General features: G+C 59.2%; 4 protein-coding genes across 5 annotated transcripts; 3 read left to right on the top strand and 1 right to left on the bottom strand.

Moving 5' to 3' along the window:
• The first annotated feature begins 4002 nt into the window (after window positions 1-4002).
• Window positions 4003-6807, top strand: JDV02_006319 (uncharacterized protein). Its single transcript, XM_047987704.1, has one exon. The coding sequence runs from the start codon at window positions 4731-4733 to the stop codon at window positions 5877-5879; it is 1149 nt and encodes a 382-aa protein (XP_047843690.1). The 5' UTR covers window positions 4003-4730; the 3' UTR covers window positions 5880-6807.
• JDV02_006318 (uncharacterized protein) lies at window positions 6025-6923 on the bottom strand (the record flags this gene model as incomplete). Its single annotated transcript, XM_047987703.1, has 2 exons — window positions 6025-6562; window positions 6664-6923. The coding sequence occupies 2 exons, from the start codon at window positions 6921-6923 to the stop codon at window positions 6025-6027; spliced, it is 798 nt and encodes a 265-aa protein (XP_047843689.1).
• Window positions 6924-7294: 371 nt separating this feature from the next.
• On the top strand, window positions 7295-8661 carry JDV02_006317 (uncharacterized protein). Of its 2 annotated transcripts, XM_047987701.1 has the most exons (2): window positions 7295-8234; window positions 8298-8661. In XM_047987701.1, the coding sequence occupies exons 1-2, from the start codon at window positions 7431-7433 to the stop codon at window positions 8418-8420; spliced, it is 927 nt and encodes a 308-aa protein (XP_047843687.1). In that variant the 5' UTR covers window positions 7295-7430; the 3' UTR covers window positions 8421-8661. The 2 variants fall into 2 exon arrangements, with proteins under 2 accessions (XP_047843687.1, XP_047843688.1); XM_047987702.1 differs by having other exon boundaries at window positions 7295-8661.
• Window positions 8662-12782: 4121 nt separating this feature from the next.
• Window positions 12783-18786, top strand: JDV02_006316 (uncharacterized protein). The gene is made up of 4 exons (XM_047987700.1): window positions 12783-14980; window positions 15180-16801; window positions 16861-17515; window positions 17569-18786. Exons 2-4 carry the CDS (start codon window positions 15421-15423, stop codon window positions 18182-18184), a joined length of 2652 nt encoding a protein of 883 aa, XP_047843686.1. The 5' UTR covers window positions 12783-14980; window positions 15180-15420; the 3' UTR covers window positions 18185-18786.
• The last annotated feature ends 112 nt before the right edge of the window (window positions 18787-18898 follow it).

Genomic DNA, 18898 nt, shown 5'->3' with positions numbered 1-18898 from the left:
GTTTCTCATCTCAGACCTCTGCTCGCACGCACTAGGGACTGCTTTTAGATGCTTGGCCGTCCTCGCCCATCAATTGGCTTTCGCTAGACGGCGGTAGCACCAAAGGCTGTCAGTGGCCCTGGCCAATCGACGGCACCCCGACCCCGAGCCCCACGCAGAGCTCAGCTATGCAGCGTAGTAGCTCCTCGTCGTACGGCTGCCTTGTGAGAGTTCCCGTCTGGCCCTCTCTCAGCTGTCTTGCCCTTCTTCCCCTGACCCTTGTTGCCCTGCGAAGGCGACTGCGAATCCCTTCAGGAGACCCCGACCAAGAGCGCATGATTACGGTACCCATCTGGGGCCCTGCATCGATCGAGACCACGTGGGCCGACCCATGGCGGCGGGCAATTTGGCCCTGTATCAAATGCGTACCCTGGATCACTTTCCACACGGGCTGATCGTGACCCATGTTCTGTGGAATTTATCAGGCCGTCTTGAAAGCTGAAGAAGCCGCGGGCTGAGGAGCCGCGAGCAACTTTCTTGGTATTTAATAAAACGAGGAATACTCTCCTGGTGCGCCACCTTTGAGCTGGCACTATGGGAGCAGACGAAGCAGAAAAGCGTGGCAGGCCCTGGTTTACAAGCTCCAGCTCGGCAGGGTCTTGCCAACATTCCGACATAAGGTCGTCTCTGAATGCGAGGCTTTGGCATCCACGATGCCGCGCAAGCGCGTTCATGCTGGTGGGACTTCGATCGTGTCTTGCCGACCCCGCTGTCTCACATGCTCGATCCCAGTCCTCCGCGCAGCGGAAAGGCATCCAGATCTGGCAGGGTGGTGTGGTGGATACTTGGGGCCCTTCCGATGTTATGGCCTGAATTGGCCACAGCTTGACAGCGCCGCCATCATGTCGTCCCAAAAGTTGCAGCTGTCGTAGGAGGGCCGCGATGATCCGAGCACTCACTGAACGAACGGGATGTCAAGGCCTGCAGAAGCCCGATCCGGCATTCCAACTCATGAACCCAAAGTGGAGGGAGCTCGGCGCAAGGTTGCATATGCTCTGGATCTAGGCGCTCTCGCATATTCGCCCTCGGACCGAGTAGACTGTGACTGCGGCTGCTGTAGATTTACACTGGCATTGTTGACATTGACTAATGATGAGGCTGACATTCCGAAGTCGGCCACAAGTGGGATGCGGAGACAATGCTGGCTTTGTTGGACAGCACTTATTTTGACAGATATGCGTCGGTAAGGTTTGCTGTGCCAAGACGGAAACAAAGATTGATCGACTTACCGAGGAACTGACCCCTGCATGGGCAATTCATTCACAACCCGAGCTGGACTCACTATCGACTGGGTCTTGCAAGGGTCTGGCTGTTCGCTTACCCTCGCCGGGCGGCTTGTTTGTGCAACGAACCCCGAGGGCTACCAACAGTCCCCACTCAAAATCCAAGCCAGCCAAGCCAGCCACGCAACCACGGTGACCTGCCACGCGCGTTGCCGACGGTGGATAGAGTTGCGGCGAGAACCGGACCTACGACGTATGTACTTCGTACCTACTCAACGTAGTAGTACGAGGGGGTAACTAGAAAGGAACGGCCAAGCAGGCAGGCCTGTGGACTGGGAACAACAACTTGGGTGGCGCACGGGCCCAGCAGGCAGGTATTTCGTAAGCCGGCATCGTTGAGACGCGGGCGGAGGCGCGATGCGACGCTGGGCTGGCGCTCAAGGATACGGCCGGCCGGGCCATTCTCGCAGCAAGAACGGGTGAAACGTTGGGTGGTGGGGGACTTCAGTCACGTACCTTACCTAGAGGTTAGTACTAAGGTTAGTAGTTTGGGCCCGAGGCGTGCTGCTCGGCGCAGAGGTTTGCGCCGTCGCGACGTCTGCGGGCTGGCAGGTAACCTCGTCCACGGGTCGAGCTAAAATAGAGGAAGGGACAGGGTGCCTTGGGTTGGCGTAGACGACCTAGGTATGTCATGGAGGCGGCATATGTGCTGAGGAGCAAGTGGTCGGTCTGCCCGTTTAGTGGCGGGCATGTGCTTCTTGGTGCATCATGCACAACCGTGCAGTACAGTGCCGTCTATCTGTGCCAACTTCTTTCTTCACGCAGGTAGGCTGTACCAAGTAGGTAGGTATGCACCTGACCCAAGGATGTATTTGCCTTTGCAGCCCCAGGGTTCATGCATCGTGCACGCACCGATGCCTTTCTGCACAAAGCTTTTGTGCGCGACCAATGGCTGCAGCACTCGAACAGCGAATCCCTTGGGAGCTCCGGTTGATGTCCAGGTGTCCAAGTATTCAGTCAAGGTATTCGATCGACCCCGTGGCAGCTGTAGAAGCGTGTGTTTGTCTGTCTCTGCCCTGTCGGTAGGTTGCTGCAGAGTAGTAGTAGAGAGGCACCTGGCGTAGAGCCCTAACGCCGCCATCTGTAGGTAGGTAAGTACCTTGGGTGATGAGAAATGCTTGCCATCGCGTAGGAAAAGAGAAGGACAGGAAAAATTATTTCGCCCGTCAACTGCTTCTTCAAGCATATATCAAGAGCCCCTTCCCGCCCTGATGCAATGTGCAATTCATTAAGGCACCGCACCTGCAGTACATACATGCATACTGACCGTGAACCTTGAACATAACAAAACCAACCTACGCTGTGCATGGTGGCAGCGAAAGATGCCCCGGTGAGGTAATGGTGGTGGTGGTGGTGGTGCCCTCTATACTAAGCGCCGGCGGGTGGGCGCGCCAACATTGTGGCGGGGCCAGGCATCGCCTTTCCCTCCACGGGGTGTCCCCTAACTAGCGGCAGCGCCCTTCCAACCTAGGCTGTCCCCGCTGACGGTCTGTCTTCGGCTTCGACAGCTGCAAGCCTCATGGCGCCTCTTCCCCCCCCCCCCATCCATCCAGCTGGGTGCCGGTGGAGATTCCCGTCACGAGTTGCACGGGCCGCAAACCTGTGTTGGGCCGGTCCTCCTCCTCCCTCCTCACTCCCATCACCTGATATCACCACTCATGAGGCGCCCGCTACTACAAACCAGCAATATTACAGAGAGGTGATGGACCGAAACCAGGCGGAACGTGGCTTCAATGGTGTCCTCTCCCGACGACGCCCCCTCTCCCTCCGTCCCTCATCCACTCTTTGCGGCTTCCCCTTTAAGGGGTTGCAGCCCTGCGGAGGGGGAAAACCTGCTGCTGCAGGTAGGTTAGTAGGCTCTCCCAGCTACGTGTAGGTGCTTCGCACGCAACGTACGGAAAATGTAGGGTTTTCTTTCCTTTCCCAACCTGTTTTTGATCGCGTGCCCGCCCCCGTCCCCTTCCAGCACGAGCGAGCAAGCGGGCCGCGGGGACCAACCCAACAGCAAGCGCCCACGCCCACGCCCGGACGCGGGGACGGACGGACGGATGGGTGGGTGGATGGATGGTGGATGGGAGCGACTCGCTCCAGTCTCTCACACGCCCCCAAGGGCCGAATGGGACGTGCCTGGCTTGCCTGGGAGGGGTGCCTCGGCGGCGGCAATGGCTGGTGGTGGTGGGCTTTTGGGGCGGTTCCTTCTCCGCCGCCGCAGCCGCCGCCGCCTGTGCCCGCCTGCCCGCCCAGCTCATCGAGTCTGGTGATTCATTAGTATTTTATACGGACTAAACTAAGCACCTCCTAGAGTACCGGGAGCGTAGCTTGTTTGGTCAATCTATTTCCCCAGCTGTCTCATCATCCCCATTCCGTTGCTGTCAGGGCTGTCAGGGCTGGCCGGGGGGGGGGACCCTCTCGGCACCAAAAGTGGTCAGGCGCTCGAGCCCGCCCGGCTACTACCAACTCGCGAAACCTCTTTTTTTTCGCTTTTACTCTTTGCCGTTGGTAGACGAAGGTTGCATTGCCCGCTTTGAACAGGTAAGAAGAAAAAAAGGTGTTATAGTTCTTCCTGTCCCTGTCCCGCCCTTTGGCTGTCCCCATTTCCTCCCACACACTCTCTCATCCTCCCTTACTTCAAGACCGTTATTCCCCCCCCCCAAAACCCCCACCGTCTTCTTTCTTCCAGCGCCTCTCTTCCCCTTGCTTTGCCTCGGACACATGGATCGAAACTGTCGAGAAGCGGGCGGCGTGCTTTGACAAAGTTGGAACTGGGCTGTACTCTCCCTTGCATTCCGCTGGTTTGCGACGGGGGGAGGGACCCTTCACCCCTTGCTTGCGGACCCTACTGCTCACGCGAATCCACCCCTACCGGCCCCTCGCTCCTTCTATAACGAATACCCGGCGTCACCAACCGAGGGGCAGTCCAATTCCTGGACGAGTCGACTGCGAGAGTCCGGCAGGGACAGCCGCGACTCATCTGAGAAGCAAACTCCGCCTTGCTGGTACCCGCGTACTTGTAAATTTAGCTCCGGCGGCTGCGTTTGTGCGATAGGCACGTCTACTGCATGGTTAGGCGACGACAGTGCGAATCCGTTACGCTTCTCCTCTCGGTTTTCCGAGTGACCGGCCAATTTGAAGATACAGATACCCGTTTGTACACGAATGAAAGCCTCCCAACAACACCCGCCTTATATTGAGCTAGCTAGCTGTCCTCTCCGTTCCCCGGCAGCGTATCCTGTCTTGTCAGAGAGAGACACCCTGCGCTCCTGAATCACCACCCCGCCTGGCCCCGAACCCGGCCGGCTGCCGGGCGACACGACGCCATCTACCACGCAAACAGGTAGCACAAGGGCCGGCAGCAACACCGGAGCACGGCTGGTAGGCTCAGAAGACGGATTGCCCGCGCGCCGCACCATGCTCGCCACAATGAGCTACCAACCACGGGAGTACAGGGGGACAACTGCCATGGCTGCGGCACCAGCGTTCAGGCCCGCTAGGCCCGCGCACCACAAGCCCAAGTCAAAGCCGTCGCAACCTCAACCCTTAGATGCCGACGACCTCTCGCGGAGGCTTCGTATTGTGCTCGCTGAGCAAAAGGCACACTCGGAGAGGAAGAGAAGGGCCAGAGTTGAAGCCGAGAGACGGACGCGGCACAATTCATCTCGAGTGACAGTTAAGGCAAAGCCGCCAAATGTTCTTGTGCAACCAGCCAAGGCTACAGAGAGACACGATGGAGACGAGCCGCACCAAAACAGGCTCCATTCGACGGCTTCGAAGAACTCGTCTTCCTCGACCCAAAAGGAGGACCACGAAGGCCATACCCATGGCCATCCGTACGTTCCCCAAGTGGCGGCGGCGCAATTTACCCGGACGACGACGGTCGAGACCGTATCGGAGAGGCATATCACCAACAAGCTGTCCAAAAAGGCCATGAGGTTCCACCTTGACGGCCTTAACGCTAGCCGGGAGATGGCGGGCATCACAGCAGACACTGCCCCCTTTGAACAGGCACAGGCGCTTCGGAGGGCACATAATGCACGCGAGCGGCAGTACGAGCGCAACCAGTTCCAGCATCCGGTACATCTGGAGACAGCGGGCGAAGTCGATGAGCTGCCGCCGCTTGTCCCGCAGCGGCGGACGTTTGAAACGCACTTCAGCTCTCACAAGGAGAGCACGGACAAGGAGGCCAGAAGGAGGAGCACAGGCAGCATCCTAGGAAAGGCCGACCCCCAGCCGAGGGCTTCCTGCGAAATACCTTCTCTGGCAGAGCACAGTGATCCGAGGAAAGACGACGATGTTGTTGGTGGGCCACTCGAGCATCAGCGCGTTGACTGGACCCAGAGCGATGAGGCGCAGAACCAGGCGATACCTGTCAACATGCCGCGCCAATCTCCTCCGGCACTTCGAAAGCCAGAATCCAAATGGACGCTGCGAGGTCGCCTCGGAAGCTTCACCAAGCATGGAAAGGAGGATAAGACACCCTCTCCGCCCGACGAAAAGGTAGGGTCGCTGGAATCGCCCAAATCTCCGGTTGCAGAATTCTTTGCGCGGTTCAAGCGTTAGGAAGAATTTTGCCAACCATGGGTTCGAGACCTCTTACCTTGTCTCCACGAGACCGGCTGCATAAAAGCTCGATAGATTTGAATTAAGATGGCGCCTCCAAGGCTCCAGCTCCGCGACTCAGACAAACATCCTCGCCCCGCAAGATTCAACGGCGGCCCTTTTCCTCCTCCATCAGCTGGCGTATTAACTCTGCATCTTGCTGGGCGAACTGTCGCTGGAGGGTCGCCGTGGCGCCGCCGTCGTCGGCTTCGTCTTCGTTGAGGAGCATCTTAATGAGCGTGCAATACTCGCGGACCGCCTCTCCTGCCTTCCCCGGTAGCTGCCGCGCCTTTCGGAGGGCCGCTTTGCCCTTCTTGATACCTTGATCGCGAGTCCAGTTGTTCCTCCTCGGGTTGGCGACGCCCTGCATGAGCGACGCTGGGATTTGTTTGCTAGGGTCCTCAGGCGGTGGCTGCGTCTCGGCGTGGATGTCGAGCAGTTGCTGTGGTAGGTCTGGGTACTTGCGGAACAGCCACGTGAGCTTGTCAGAGTTGTCGAGCGCCGAGAAGGGATTCGGAGGGCCAGACGGCTTGGCAGGGAGAGACGTGGCGGGAGCCTGTTCTGGAGCCTGGGCAGGCTCGAGCTTGGGCTTCGTGTCTGGAGGATGGTTGTCCTGGTGTATCTTGTTGCAGGCGACGGAGCAGCTATTGTGACGCAGTTGATTGTCAGCGACGACCCGGGGCATTGCGGAGCGTGTGTGCGGCAAGATGTCTGATGCTTGTTAACGACATGATCAATAACGTACTAGGGCAAGTAGCAACGTGGGCACTTGTATTTGGACACTATAGTCTCGCAAATGCCGCACATTGCCGGACTCTTTTTGACGGTAGCCTTCTCCTGTTCCCCATTGTTGTCCACGTCGATGGTCTGCTCGGTCTTTATCTCGGCGATCGCGGCATTGCCGTTGAGCTCCTTGGCCTCGGTGGCGATGTCGGAGGGTCCCCGCTGTGCCTCGTGATCCGAGCCCGGCTCCGGCGGAGGAGGAGAGGCCGCCGCGGTGATCATTGCGGTCTCTCGGGGCTCGAAAGGGCACGGCGTGGAGGTGCTTTCGACCGTGGACAGTCAGTAGAGAAGGGCGATCGTTTGCAGATTTCGCAAGGCGAGGTGATAGCTCAGGCACTGCTTGGGGGAAAAAAACAACGGACCCGCAGCCGAGCAAGTGCCCGCCCTCCGGCAGAGCTGGCCGCTGCCGAAGGAGCACGGCCAGCATGGGTGGACTCCTGCACCTGCCTCCACTGCCTGCGCTGTGGGTGGGGGAGTTCCAGCAGTGGGCCTGACCAGGCATTGGCATTACTAATTGCAGTTCCGAGAAGCGCCGCCTTCGGGGCTTGACTGACGCACTGCGCCAGAGCCCACTTCCCCAGAAACATTTTCGACGTCACTTCCCTTCAACGTTGAAACCACATGTATATTGCCGCAGCACCCGAACCTACGAGCCGTTGATAACCTCCGGCTTCACACATTCGCTGCATCGCAAGCCATAGAAGGAACGGGGTACTCCAGCCGTCAACAATGTCCGCGGCGACGACACCGAGGGCGCTCACCCGCGCCCTCGCCACCCAGCCAGCAGCCAGATGCCACCACCACGTCCGAGCTGCGCCGAGATGGGCTCGGCAACTCAGCACCACGTCCGGAAGAGCCATGCCCGCCGTCCTGAGCGCGAGCGGCCTGCGACCGACGACGCTGGCGTCTCTGAAACACCAACAGCGAAACCTCGCGCCCAGCCTGGGTGCCGGCGGCGCGCGCACCATCTTCATCCAGACCGAGAACACGCCCAACGCAGACGCCCTCAAGTTCCTCCCGAATCACCGCGTCGTCCCCGCCGAGCTCAACACGCCGTTCATCGAGTACCTCAACCCGCGAGCGACCATCTCGCCGCCGCATCCGTCCCCGTTGGCCGCCAAGCTCATGAACATTGATGGCGTCACCTCTGTCTTCTATGGTGCCGACTTCATTACCGTCACCAAGGCGAGCGATGCCAACTGGGCGCACATTCGGCCCGAGGTCTTCGCCCTCATCACGGAGGCCATCACCTCGGGCGAGACCATCGTCAACGTCGCCGAGCGACGGGAAGGCGACCAGGCTGCCGAGGAGGACAGCCTGGCCTACAATGAGGACGACGATGAGGTCGTCGGCATGATCAAGGAGCTTCTCGAGACTCGCATCCGGCCTGCCATTCAGGAAGACGGAGGCGACATTGAGTTTCGTGGGTTCGAAGACGGCTACGTCAATCTGAAGCTGCGCGGAGCCTGCCGGACATGCGACTCAAGTACTGTCACGCTGAAAAATGGCATAGAGGGCATGTTGATGCACTATGTAAGACATTGGTCTTCGGACCCCCCCTGTGTGCTTTTCCGTTACTGACAACCTACTGTACAGATAGAAGAGGTCAAAGGGGTGCATCAAATTCTCGACCAGGAGGAGGAGATTGCCATGCAAGAGTTTGCTAAATTCGAGGAGAAGCTGAAGCAGCAAAAGTCTGCACAGCCGTCGTCTGCATAGAGTCGGGCGTGACATGCACAAAGCCACAAAGTGAACAATCCTGTATACTATAACGATAAGAACCGCTTCAGAATGTGGAGAATGGATGATACCCCGGAGCCGAGACATATCTCTGTGGCAATACGTGACGTCGTTGGCGAGCCTCGCGCGTCATGCCCTACGTAGCCTATGTGAGCGGCCCAACAGCGTCCAGTCCGTGCCGCGAACCGCGGTGGCATTCGAATGTGAGCCTGGTTTCTACAGGGGATGAGCCCGTCGTCAACGTGACGGCCTCGCCGCATTCTGCAGAGCACTAGTTAGCCCAGGAGTCGCTTAGCGGGCGCTAGAGCTGCTGTGGGCTTCGTCGGCGCCGCCCAACAGATGAAGCGGTATGACCTGATAATCCCACGGATGATCACGCCCCAGTGTTGGGAACCTGCATTGCAGGCGCCTCCGCCAGCCAGGAGAAATCCGGGGTAACAGGGATGTGGCTGCTTCCTGCATTTGGGGGCCGCTTACGACCGTGCGATGAACAATGAGGGGCCCAAGTGCTCTGAATCCCAGGCACCTCACGGAATGACGCCAGACATTGGGCAGGGCCATGCCAGTGGCTCGGGACCCCGCTGGGCATCACGAGGTCCCCTTTCCTCAAGAGAGTTCTGTGGAGTTTCTGCAGCCGTGAGGCTAAAGTGAATGATGGGAAACCGCTGAGTCCCAAGGCTTGTGCATCGGACAGGCTGAGCCCTAAGTATGCAACCTCGAATACGTGTTGCGAGGGTGCGGCGCTCGATGCAGACCCGAGGTAAGATCAGTATCCCGTGGCCATCCCTTCCCCGACGGCTCCGGGGTCACACGCCCCTGGACATTGCGGGCCCTTTCCCTCGAGACCAGCGGGGCGTTCGGCAAGGACCTGACAATCCCGGAAGCCATGCTCGATCCGCAACCCCCGGGGACGAGACACTGGTCAAGCATCGAGAACCGATGAGACGCCAGGCGTCGGCAAGAGCGCCACAGCCACAGCCTGGGCGTGATTCAGTGACTTCATGCAGACGTCTGTGTAGCAGGCTCTCGGTCGATGGCAAGCCCACGCGGCTGGCGATCCACGAGCCAACGCTAGGCAGGATGTTGACCCGCGCCGGAAGCGATATCCATCCCCCCGCGTCAACCTTGCCCGCTCTTGGATCGACTAACTGGTAGTTGCAGAAGCAACTTGGGCGGATGGCGAGGCAGGTGACTCGAAAGCCACATTCTGAAGTGGGGTTCTGGAACCTGGCACTTGGGCGATTGCGGGGTGACGATCCGCTTGGCGGCTCAGACGTGAAAGCTCTCCCGGTGTTAAACTGCCTGCTCTGCATCAGCGACCCGCGCGCAGGGTCGCCTGCGGCTTGTTCTCCAGATAGCCATAATCTTCCAAAGGGCGCCTGTTCCACGCAGTTATAGCTGCGAGGCTGCCGACCGAAGTACCGTGGTCGGTCGTGAGCCCCACTGTCGCTGTTACAGCCGTTCAGGTCCAGGCCGTTTGCCATGCAGGCCCGAGGGTGTCCCAGGGAGAGGGGGGCGGAGGGGGACTGCAGAGCGAGGGATCGTCGATGGGCGCACTGGGTTCAGTGCGCGGCGCCGTCGAGGTCGCATGCTGTCGTGCCGCAATACATATGTACGAGTGAGTCAGGTGGATGTCTGCGAGCACCCAAACTTGTGTGCCGTGCATGGACCAGGGGCGCATGGACGGACGGTCAGCATGGATCGCAAACTACTGCCAGTGGCTGCTTGGCCGCCATTCGTTGACTCGGTGGTCATGGTCGGGTCGAAGCTTGTATGTGCAGGTCGTCATGGTCGTGTCGTCAGTCGATAAGCTGCGAGGCATCGCGACTGACAAGCCAGACCTGCCTGAGCACGAAGCCTGGTCGACTAGTAACAGGGCTCAGATTTAATCCGGTACTGACTGCAATATCGAAGCCGACCACCCCCCACCCAATGGCCGGCCGTGGTGTGTCGCAATACGCACTCTCACGACGCTGCCACGGATTGTGCGTCAGCCGTGCGTGGTAGCATCCAGCACAATGACCGGAGGACTTGGCGGGGGTCGCACGATGCGGCTGGTATTGAGTTTGTCTGCCGTTCGGCGGCAAATAAGCAGATTGTCATGACATGATGACGCCGCTGGAGTCGTCAATCCATGTTCCAGAGCAGCCTCGAGCTATGTTGGTTTGATAGTTTGACAAGGCGGGGGGGGGGGGGCCGCCGTGGAGCCACCAGCCAAGCCAGTCGTCCACCCGAGAACCTACCTACCTACAGGTAAAGTAAGGTAGGGCGGGGAAAGGACATGCGACTTGCCGCCGTACTGTGTGAGAAGCTCGGCTGCCAGCACGGTACCCCTGCGTGCCATGCGAGGTTCACGTGTCTGAATCATGGTGCTCTGCACAGGCGCGCTGGGTTTGAAACAGCGAGACTTCTCCTTGCACAAGGTGCCGTCGTCTTTCATGCGTCTGAGCCGTCGTCGCGTGCACATTCCAATCTCCGGGGGGCTTTCTTTGTCTTGTGCACTATTAGGCGCAAGTCAAGTAGTATATGGCCGGCCCCGGAGGCGTCGACTCTCAACCCCCTTGGATCAGCTGGAGGACCCTGAGTTTTGCTAGCCGGTGCGCCCCAACGGCCGTGGCTTGCTCAGGCAGATGCCTTTGGCTTCTGGCTGCACTGGCCGGCCGATGTCTCGCCATGATGTTGAAGCTGGGTTGGAAGCTCGGGCCACGACAGCGCGGTTTCGACGACAATCTGGTGTAGGTGGCTCATGGAGAAAGATGCTGCAGAATGTAGACTGGGTCGCAGACGAGGACGACGTCCGTCATTCTCGGTCGTTTGGAGGCATCCGATTCGCATCGAGGGTTGCGGCGACATCGTTCCATTCGACGCACGCACCTGGTCGTGCCCCCAGGACTGTTCGTAAAGCTGCAGACGAGCGGCCGGCGCGGTGTAAGCCAGCGGACCGGGCCAGCCTTGCATTGCCCAACGCCGACTGGCCCATGCAAGCAATCAATGTAGCGACAGAGGTGGTGTTGTGGGACAAGATGGATGCGCACGAGAGCCCACCGGTAGGTTCCAAAGGTCTCCACAAGAGGTGCCCAGCTTCGACGGCAATGACGAGGCACAAGTCAACAGGATGGATGGGAGGGCCTCTCACAAGACGATGGGGTCGTGGAGCGCTTGAGCTTGGGAGCCTACCAGGTAGGTGGACGACAAGCGCTACAGGATCCCATTCTCAACTGGACGGGAGGCTGCTTCCCCACCCCACCCCTCACAGCGAGCGCTAATCCGCTTCCAGCAGCGGCTGGCGTGCTGCCAACAGGGGTCCACGGGTTCTGTCTGGGGGCGGGGGTGGGCGGCAAGGGTTGGCGGACTTGGAAGTTATGGGCTACGTACCTAGGTACCATCCATCAACGCATCCAATGGCGGGGCCTCGCATCGCATTCAGGAGAGGTGGCCAGTGCAGAAGGACGCAGCCCCGGTGAGCCAGTGCAGCCCAGGGCTCCAGGGCGGGACACCATGGATGGCACTGTGCTGTGTCTGCCCTGGTGGTAGGTACTACCTGCTACAGATGGTAGTGAGATGTGCCCAGTGCTGCTCCCACCACCGCTCGCTTCCGGGGGGATGCATCGACCAGCTCATCTTACGCGGTACCTTATGGTCGTGGCATCGCGCATGCACCCGGACAGGCTCAGTTCTGCCGTGAGCCACGGGCTGGCACAGGCCGCTCTGGACGAAGGACCTTGTCCGAGGTTCAACTCAATGAGCATACACAAGGCACGCCGTACACAGGCCTGCCGTACTGTATAGCACTTCCATGCTGGTCGGGTTGGTCCCAGGTGGTGCCATGCTTCACCCACAGAGCAGCCCCCCCCCCCCCCCCCCCCCCCCCCCCCCCCCCCCCCCCCCCCCCCCCCCCCTTTCACCATGTGCCCGGGCACCCTAAAGCAGGACAGGCCGGGCAGGCTGCCCCCCCTCCATCCCCCCAACACCCTTCCATCCACCACTCATGCACCACTACAACCTGGCACCACCAGCGCCAGAAAGCCCACCAGACCTCTCTAGGGCGTCCGGTCGTCGGCAGCTACTGTGTGTACGTGTGCCTGCCAAACTTACCGATTCCCCGCGTTTCCTCGTCAAGCTCTCTTTCCTCACTCGCCCGCTGGTTCGTTTGTTCGTTCATCGTAGCATGTCTGCACGGGCATTGGAAGCTTCCGAGACCGCCTTGTTGTCCATATCCGCGTCGTAGTCTCCATCTGTCCCCGCGCCTGCAGCCACGAAGGAGGGGCCCCGAATCGAAGCACGAAAAGCATATCAAAAGACAGTTCCCTACTGTGTCCGCGCAGCTGTGAAGCTTCACGCAGCAGCTACCATTATTAGGCGCTCCGCTTCCCACCAGCCGCATCCCCGCTCCTCCTCCTTGCCCTCAGCCCCTCCGTGTTTCTCGACAAGATCCGGATCGCCACCTCCCCAGACCTCTATCTGACAGTCTAAATAGCCCTGCTGGCCCTCAACTTCGTGGTGTATCCCTCTGCCCACCAACCCCCCTGTCGCGCGCGGCTTCATTTTCTGTCCGTGCCGCGGTGTTCCCGGAGACCGCACACAGTGCGCTCAAAAAGGCTCATCGCCCGCCTCCACGCAGCCCCACGAAGCGCTTCGGGCCCGACTCTGGGGAAACCAAGATCGGCCTCCTGGGCGAATAAGCCAAGGTAGACATTCCCTCCACCCAATATCTGGTACCCAACAACACGCCTTGTCACCGACAGCGACTCCGTCGCGGGAAATTTACGCGCAGTACTCTGATACATGCGCTCAAGGCCCTGTCTCTCCTCCACCGCATCCACGCTTCACCCAGCCCGCGTTGTTGTCTAATCTAGGCCGGCCTTTATTTGCCTCGCACCTCAGTCGAGCACACCTCTGCCTCATTCGCCTGCAGTGGACACACGGAGAAAGTGGGAAGAACCAAGGCAAAAACTCTAAAAGCGCAGCAGAAAGTCTCGTGGCCTGTCTCACAGCATCACCACCATCACCACTGACAGCGCATTGGTTTTCCCTCGGGACATTCCGACTGTGCTACTTGCCAGCGAGAGCAAGCCTCCCTCTCATTACATACTGCCTTTTTGTGTTCTCTCCTCTCGACCGGATCGCCTGTGAAGCGATACAGTGCCTCACTGCAGGTACCTGCTGGCGCTGGGGCCATCCGTCATTACAACTCGCCTGCTCCCCGTTTATGCTGCGCTGCCTGGCCAGACTACCTTGCCTGCCCAGCATCCCGTCCCTCCTTGAGCAGCGGGCAGCTCCCCCCTTTGTGTGCGGCCACCTACACTGGGCGACCCCGGCACCCACGCAACCACCCGACCGGCCTCACCCACCCCGTTCACTGAGGAGCGGCGGCTTGCCCCCTAGGTAGCCCCCCCCTGCAGGAGAGCGTGCCGCGCCCTCCACTCCAACAAACCGAGTCGCCCACCCCAGTGCCCGCACTGCACCACACCGCACCGCACCGCTGCCATCTTAGGTACATTAGTACAGACGGACGGGAGAGCTGGGGGGTGACTGCCAGCAGGCTCCCCATCGTGCCCCCCCCCTCTTCCGGCGCATCGCTCCCGCCACCGCGAGTCCCGCAGGACCCTCCAGTCTCAACCTCACCTTCCGTCAATCTCAGACTCCCGACAGGCCAGCCTCTGCACCACCCCCGGGGTCTCGTGCTGATCGCCGCCCACTCCCCCGCTTTCTGGCCTCGTTCGACGCCCGCTGTTCGTCTTTTCCTCTCTCGCCTGCTCCTGGCAGCACACGCGCGCGACGTCCTAGGCCGCTCTTCTTCTCGACCTCTCGTTGCCATTCATTTACCTGGTGCGCGACGCTCGACCCTCCTGGCCTCAGCTGACTTCCGTCGTCGCCGCGTCCCGCTCGCGAGCAAGGCCTGAATCAAAGGCCATCTCACCTCACTCGCCACCCTCGCCTCAGGAGCGCAAGATTCTGCAGGTTTCGCCACCAGGTCCTCGCCGTACCTGTCGCGCCTACATCGCATCGCATCACCAGTTGGAGGCTGTTGCCGGCGGCCCCTCTCGTGTACGTGCGCGCGGTGTGACAAGCACGGGGCTGCTTCGGCGCAAATTGGGAAGCGCAGTTTGGCCCTTCGTCCAAACATGCCAGCCAAGTAGGCGCGCCGCTCCCCAAAAGTAACCTCATCAACGACTGCGACGACCAAGACGCCGCACACTCACGCTACAGCCGCGGATGGGAGTGCTCCTGTGTACTTGATCTTCCCGTCATCTCCGTTCGGATTGTTTCCTTTTGGGCCCTGGGTTTAGACGCAGTGTTTTAGACGTTTTCTTATACCCTTACACCACATCACCCTCCTAATCGTTGGACGACCAGAGCGCCTGCTCCCCAAGTGCTTCATCGCCGCGTTGCTGTCCTGGATAGAGACAGCGAACTCGCAACCCACTACCAGCTCCGCGACGACACCACTTGGGCAATTTAAAACGACATAGAGAGCTTGATTTGATTCCCTGGATTCCCCCACAAACGATAGAGATATTCCAAAATACTCAGTTCTGGTGAGCCGATCCCCTCGTTCCTGTCGACCCATGAGTATTACCCGATTTTGGGTGGCGTTGGGCCGGATTGCTTTGGCCAGAAATGGTCGAGCTATCTTGCCTGGCTGGCGAGAAACCCGCGCAGGCGTGCGCAATGCGTCGGCGGCGTATTGGCCATTGGTGGTGTCTGCAGAGTATCACGAAATTGACCACCCGACAGATTGCCCCGACGTTCTCACGCCTTCACGTACCAAACCTCGACGTACTTTAGACTGACGTCCACATTCACCCCTTCTGAAGCGCCGTCGAGACTCGTTACAGACTGCGTACTCGTCGTATACTGAGTTTCTCACTTTGGGGGACGTACGCATCGAGTTCCCTCCCTGTCGTCCACGTCCTACGCTAGCCACATATACCCCGTGTACTACTATTGCCCTCTTCCTCGGTCGCCAAGTCTGATCATGAGCACCGGTTCCCTCAGGTCCGGCCGCTCATCGAAGCTCGGCCCGCCTGCCACGACCGGCCAAAATTCTCTTCTGGAAAAAGTTAACGCACGAACCTCGACGCCAGATTCTGAAGCTTTGGCGAGCTCTGACGACGAGAGCGAACAACGGCCTGACACTTCTCAAACCTCCAACAGCTCTCAGCCGCCCAGGCCAGTCCGTCGGTCTTCGTGGCTCAACGATACTACCTCACAGCCTCTGCCTCGCCCTCGCAAGGGCTCGTTTGCGAGCAGCTCGATGTCTCCAACGGGTTCACACCCTAGCACCCCATCCGCCGAGAGCGGCAACGTTCCCTGGGGCTCACACTCCACTTCCTCTGTGATGGGACGCAGCTCCGGCGCGTCTACCTTCTCATGGGGAACCGGAATATGGAATGACCGCAAGGATGTGCCTTCGCGGCTCACAGAGGTGTTACCGTCGCCGACTTCGACTGTACCTCCAGGAGGCGGTGGCTCCTCATTCTTTGGGCCCGACGCTGGCATGGCGCAGCCCTCTACCTCTGGACGTGATCCGAATCCCAATTCGCAGATACCCTTCGCCATTCCTCTGCACCCGACCCCGAAAACATATCGTTCTCAGTCCTACTCGGTCGGACAGCTGGAGCCGGACAATGCTGTGCCAGCGTCCATGACTTCATCAACTGTCTTGGGTCGTGCTCGCCACTCCGCTCTGCAACATCGGCCATCTCGGCCGAGCATGCTGAGCGAAATGGCGAACGATGGCTCCGTCTTAGGAAAGGTCAAGGAGGTGGAGGATGATGATGACGAGAGCTCGACAGACTCCATGCAAGGATCATTCCACCAGATGTCGGATTCAAACAAGATCGAAATGCTGGCGCGCGAGAACGCCATGCTCCGCCAGCAACAGCAACAGTATACTAATCGTCTTCGGCCGCGCGCCTCGACAGGGGCGGGCTACCTTGGGAACGGCTATCCGCTACGCGAGGCCGTGCCCGAGGAGTCTGACTATGCCATTGACGAGTTGGACGAAGCTGGGGACTCGACCTATCCGTTCGGTAGACGTTCCGCAGCCCGTCGCATGAGCGAATATGGCGGCGGCGGCGGCGGCGGCTTCCGGGCGCCCCTCGGCATGGAAAACCGCAAGGACAGCATGAATCTCAAGAAGGCACTCTGGTCTAGCACGCCTAGCTACTTCACTGGCGATATATCTCAGAGTCGTCGCCACTCCTTCGCCAATATGCCCACACGTCAGGGTTCAATAAGTTCAATCGCCGACTCGGTTTCGACCCTGGATGCGAACCCCGCCGATGGCCAGCAATCGCAAGGTTTTGTCCCTGGCTTCCCCGAGGGACCCGGCTTCCCCGGCTCTACGAGCAATCGTACGTTCCCACTCCAAGGTGTTACATGAATTGCTAAACCTGACCGCGTGAATCAGCAGCAGCGTTGTATGGTGCCGGCGTCGGTGCCATGCAGACTCCGTTCGGCAACCCCTACGCTTCATCTTTTGGTCTCCAGAACCAGTTCCACAACAGAGCCCCGTCACCGCACCGCAATGTCTACAGCATGGCCCAGCCGAGGCACAACCAGCTCCTCCACGTCGTCCTCTTCAAGTGTGCCAGGGCCGATGTATTCTACATACAGGAAGGCACTGGACTGACGGTGAAGCCAGGTGACCTGGTCATTGTTGAGGCTGATCGGGGGACAGACCTCGGCACCGTAGCCAAGGACAACGTTGACTGGCAGACAGCCAAGGAAATGAAGGAGCATTATGCTGAGGAGCATTATAAGTGGCTCATGATGTACTCGCAAGGTGCCGCGGCGGCCAATGAGGGGAGTGGTGCCGGTCTGCTGGCCTCCTCCAACGGCCTCCAGGGTAGCGCCATCGGCGGGATGGGCCCCCCAAGCCAGCATCACGTTCAAGAGCCGAATGCCGGCGAGCTCCGTCCAAAGCTCATCAAGCGCCTTGCACAAAACCACGAAATCCACGCACTACGCGACAAGGAAGGTCAGGAGGCAAAGGCCAAGCGAGTCTGCATGCAGAAGGTGAAGGAACATGGCCTCAACATGGAGATCCTCGATGCCGAGTTCCAAATGTAAGTGACCACACTGCAGACGATGGCTTTCCAGAGTGTTGACGTGCTCGTAGGGATTGGAAAAAGCTCACTTTCTACTACTTTGCCGACTCATACATCAATTTCAACTCTCTTGTAACTGATCTCTTCAAGATTTACAAGACTCGAATCTGGATGTCGGCTATCAACCCCGCGTCTTTCGCCAGCCCTACTCTGGGCATCCAAGCGCCCAGTGGTGTTGGGCCAGGTGCCGTGGGCGCAGGACGAGGACCCGGCAGCGGAGAGCGTCGCCAGCAAAACCAGCAGGCCCAGGAACAGTCGTCACAAGCTTTCGGCCAAGCACCACAGGTGGCTCGCGGCTTTCGTCCGGCTTTCTCTCAGCCGTTTGGCGGAGACAGGCAAGGGCCTCCAGCCACTGCCTATCCTACTGCGAACTATGCTTTTGGTGGAGGTGGCGCCTTCGGCAACGCTCGAAGCAACCCAGCGTATGCCCCTAGTCTATCTCCAGGCCTAGAGGGATTCCCCAACGCAGGCTTCCAGCAGCCGGTGGACCTCCAATCGGTTCGCCAGCGGCTTCCCGGGGGACAGACGATCCCCAGTCCAACACCTCATGGCCACGGCGCGTCACCAATCTCTCATCAAAACGACTGGGCTTCGGCATTCCAGGGTCTGTCCTTGAATACGCACTAGATTGCCCTGAAAAACATTTGCTTTCAGAGGTGGTCCAAGCCCACCTTTTCCCCTCTTATCTTTTTTCAGTCGGCGTTGCGACTACGACTGCTATTCAAGTAAAGAGTTTTCCCTGCATTTGCGTGCCGGTCTGCCAGACAGACTCCCTGGCGCGGGTCGGCCTTCCGACCAGAACATTTGCCTATGTGGGCCGGCGTCCGCCACCACACACACTCCTTTGACCGTCCCAAACATTTAGGGAAACGGGTTGTTTTCTTGATTTACCTTTTGCTTCAGTCGGTTCTTTTTTCATGACCTGTCATTCGTTTTTTTTCCATTCAAGATTGTTAGGGCTGCGATACGGCTCAATGACACAAGACTGGGGATTGGGGTTCAGGAAGACAGAGGACGTATCGATTGCTTACTTCCAACGGCTGAGAATTATAGACAGAGGCTTGAGTATACAAACATGAGAACGCTGTAACTAATACGCAACCAAAAGGGATACGGCTTGGGTATGGCTAAAGTCATGTATGACAAAAGATTTCGTTCTAGTCTTCTTCCATGCGTGTTCTGGGACTGGGACTGCACTAATTGGGCCTTGGGACGGCCTTGTTCAAGAGATTCTTCCCATTAACCGCTCCATTCAAAGTTGATAACAAAGTTGCATGAGCTGCGTCCAAGCAGGCGATTATCCCAGGCCACAATGTAGCAGGGAGATCTCCGTGGGCTTCT

Source organism: Purpureocillium takamizusanense, chromosome 5 (assembly GCF_022605165.1).
Source record: "Purpureocillium takamizusanense chromosome 5, complete sequence".
Lineage (NCBI taxonomy): Eukaryota > Fungi > Ascomycota > Sordariomycetes > Hypocreales > Ophiocordycipitaceae > Purpureocillium > Purpureocillium takamizusanense.
Note: the sequence above shows the minus strand (reverse complement) of the source record. Positions and strands in the feature narration are given on the sequence as shown.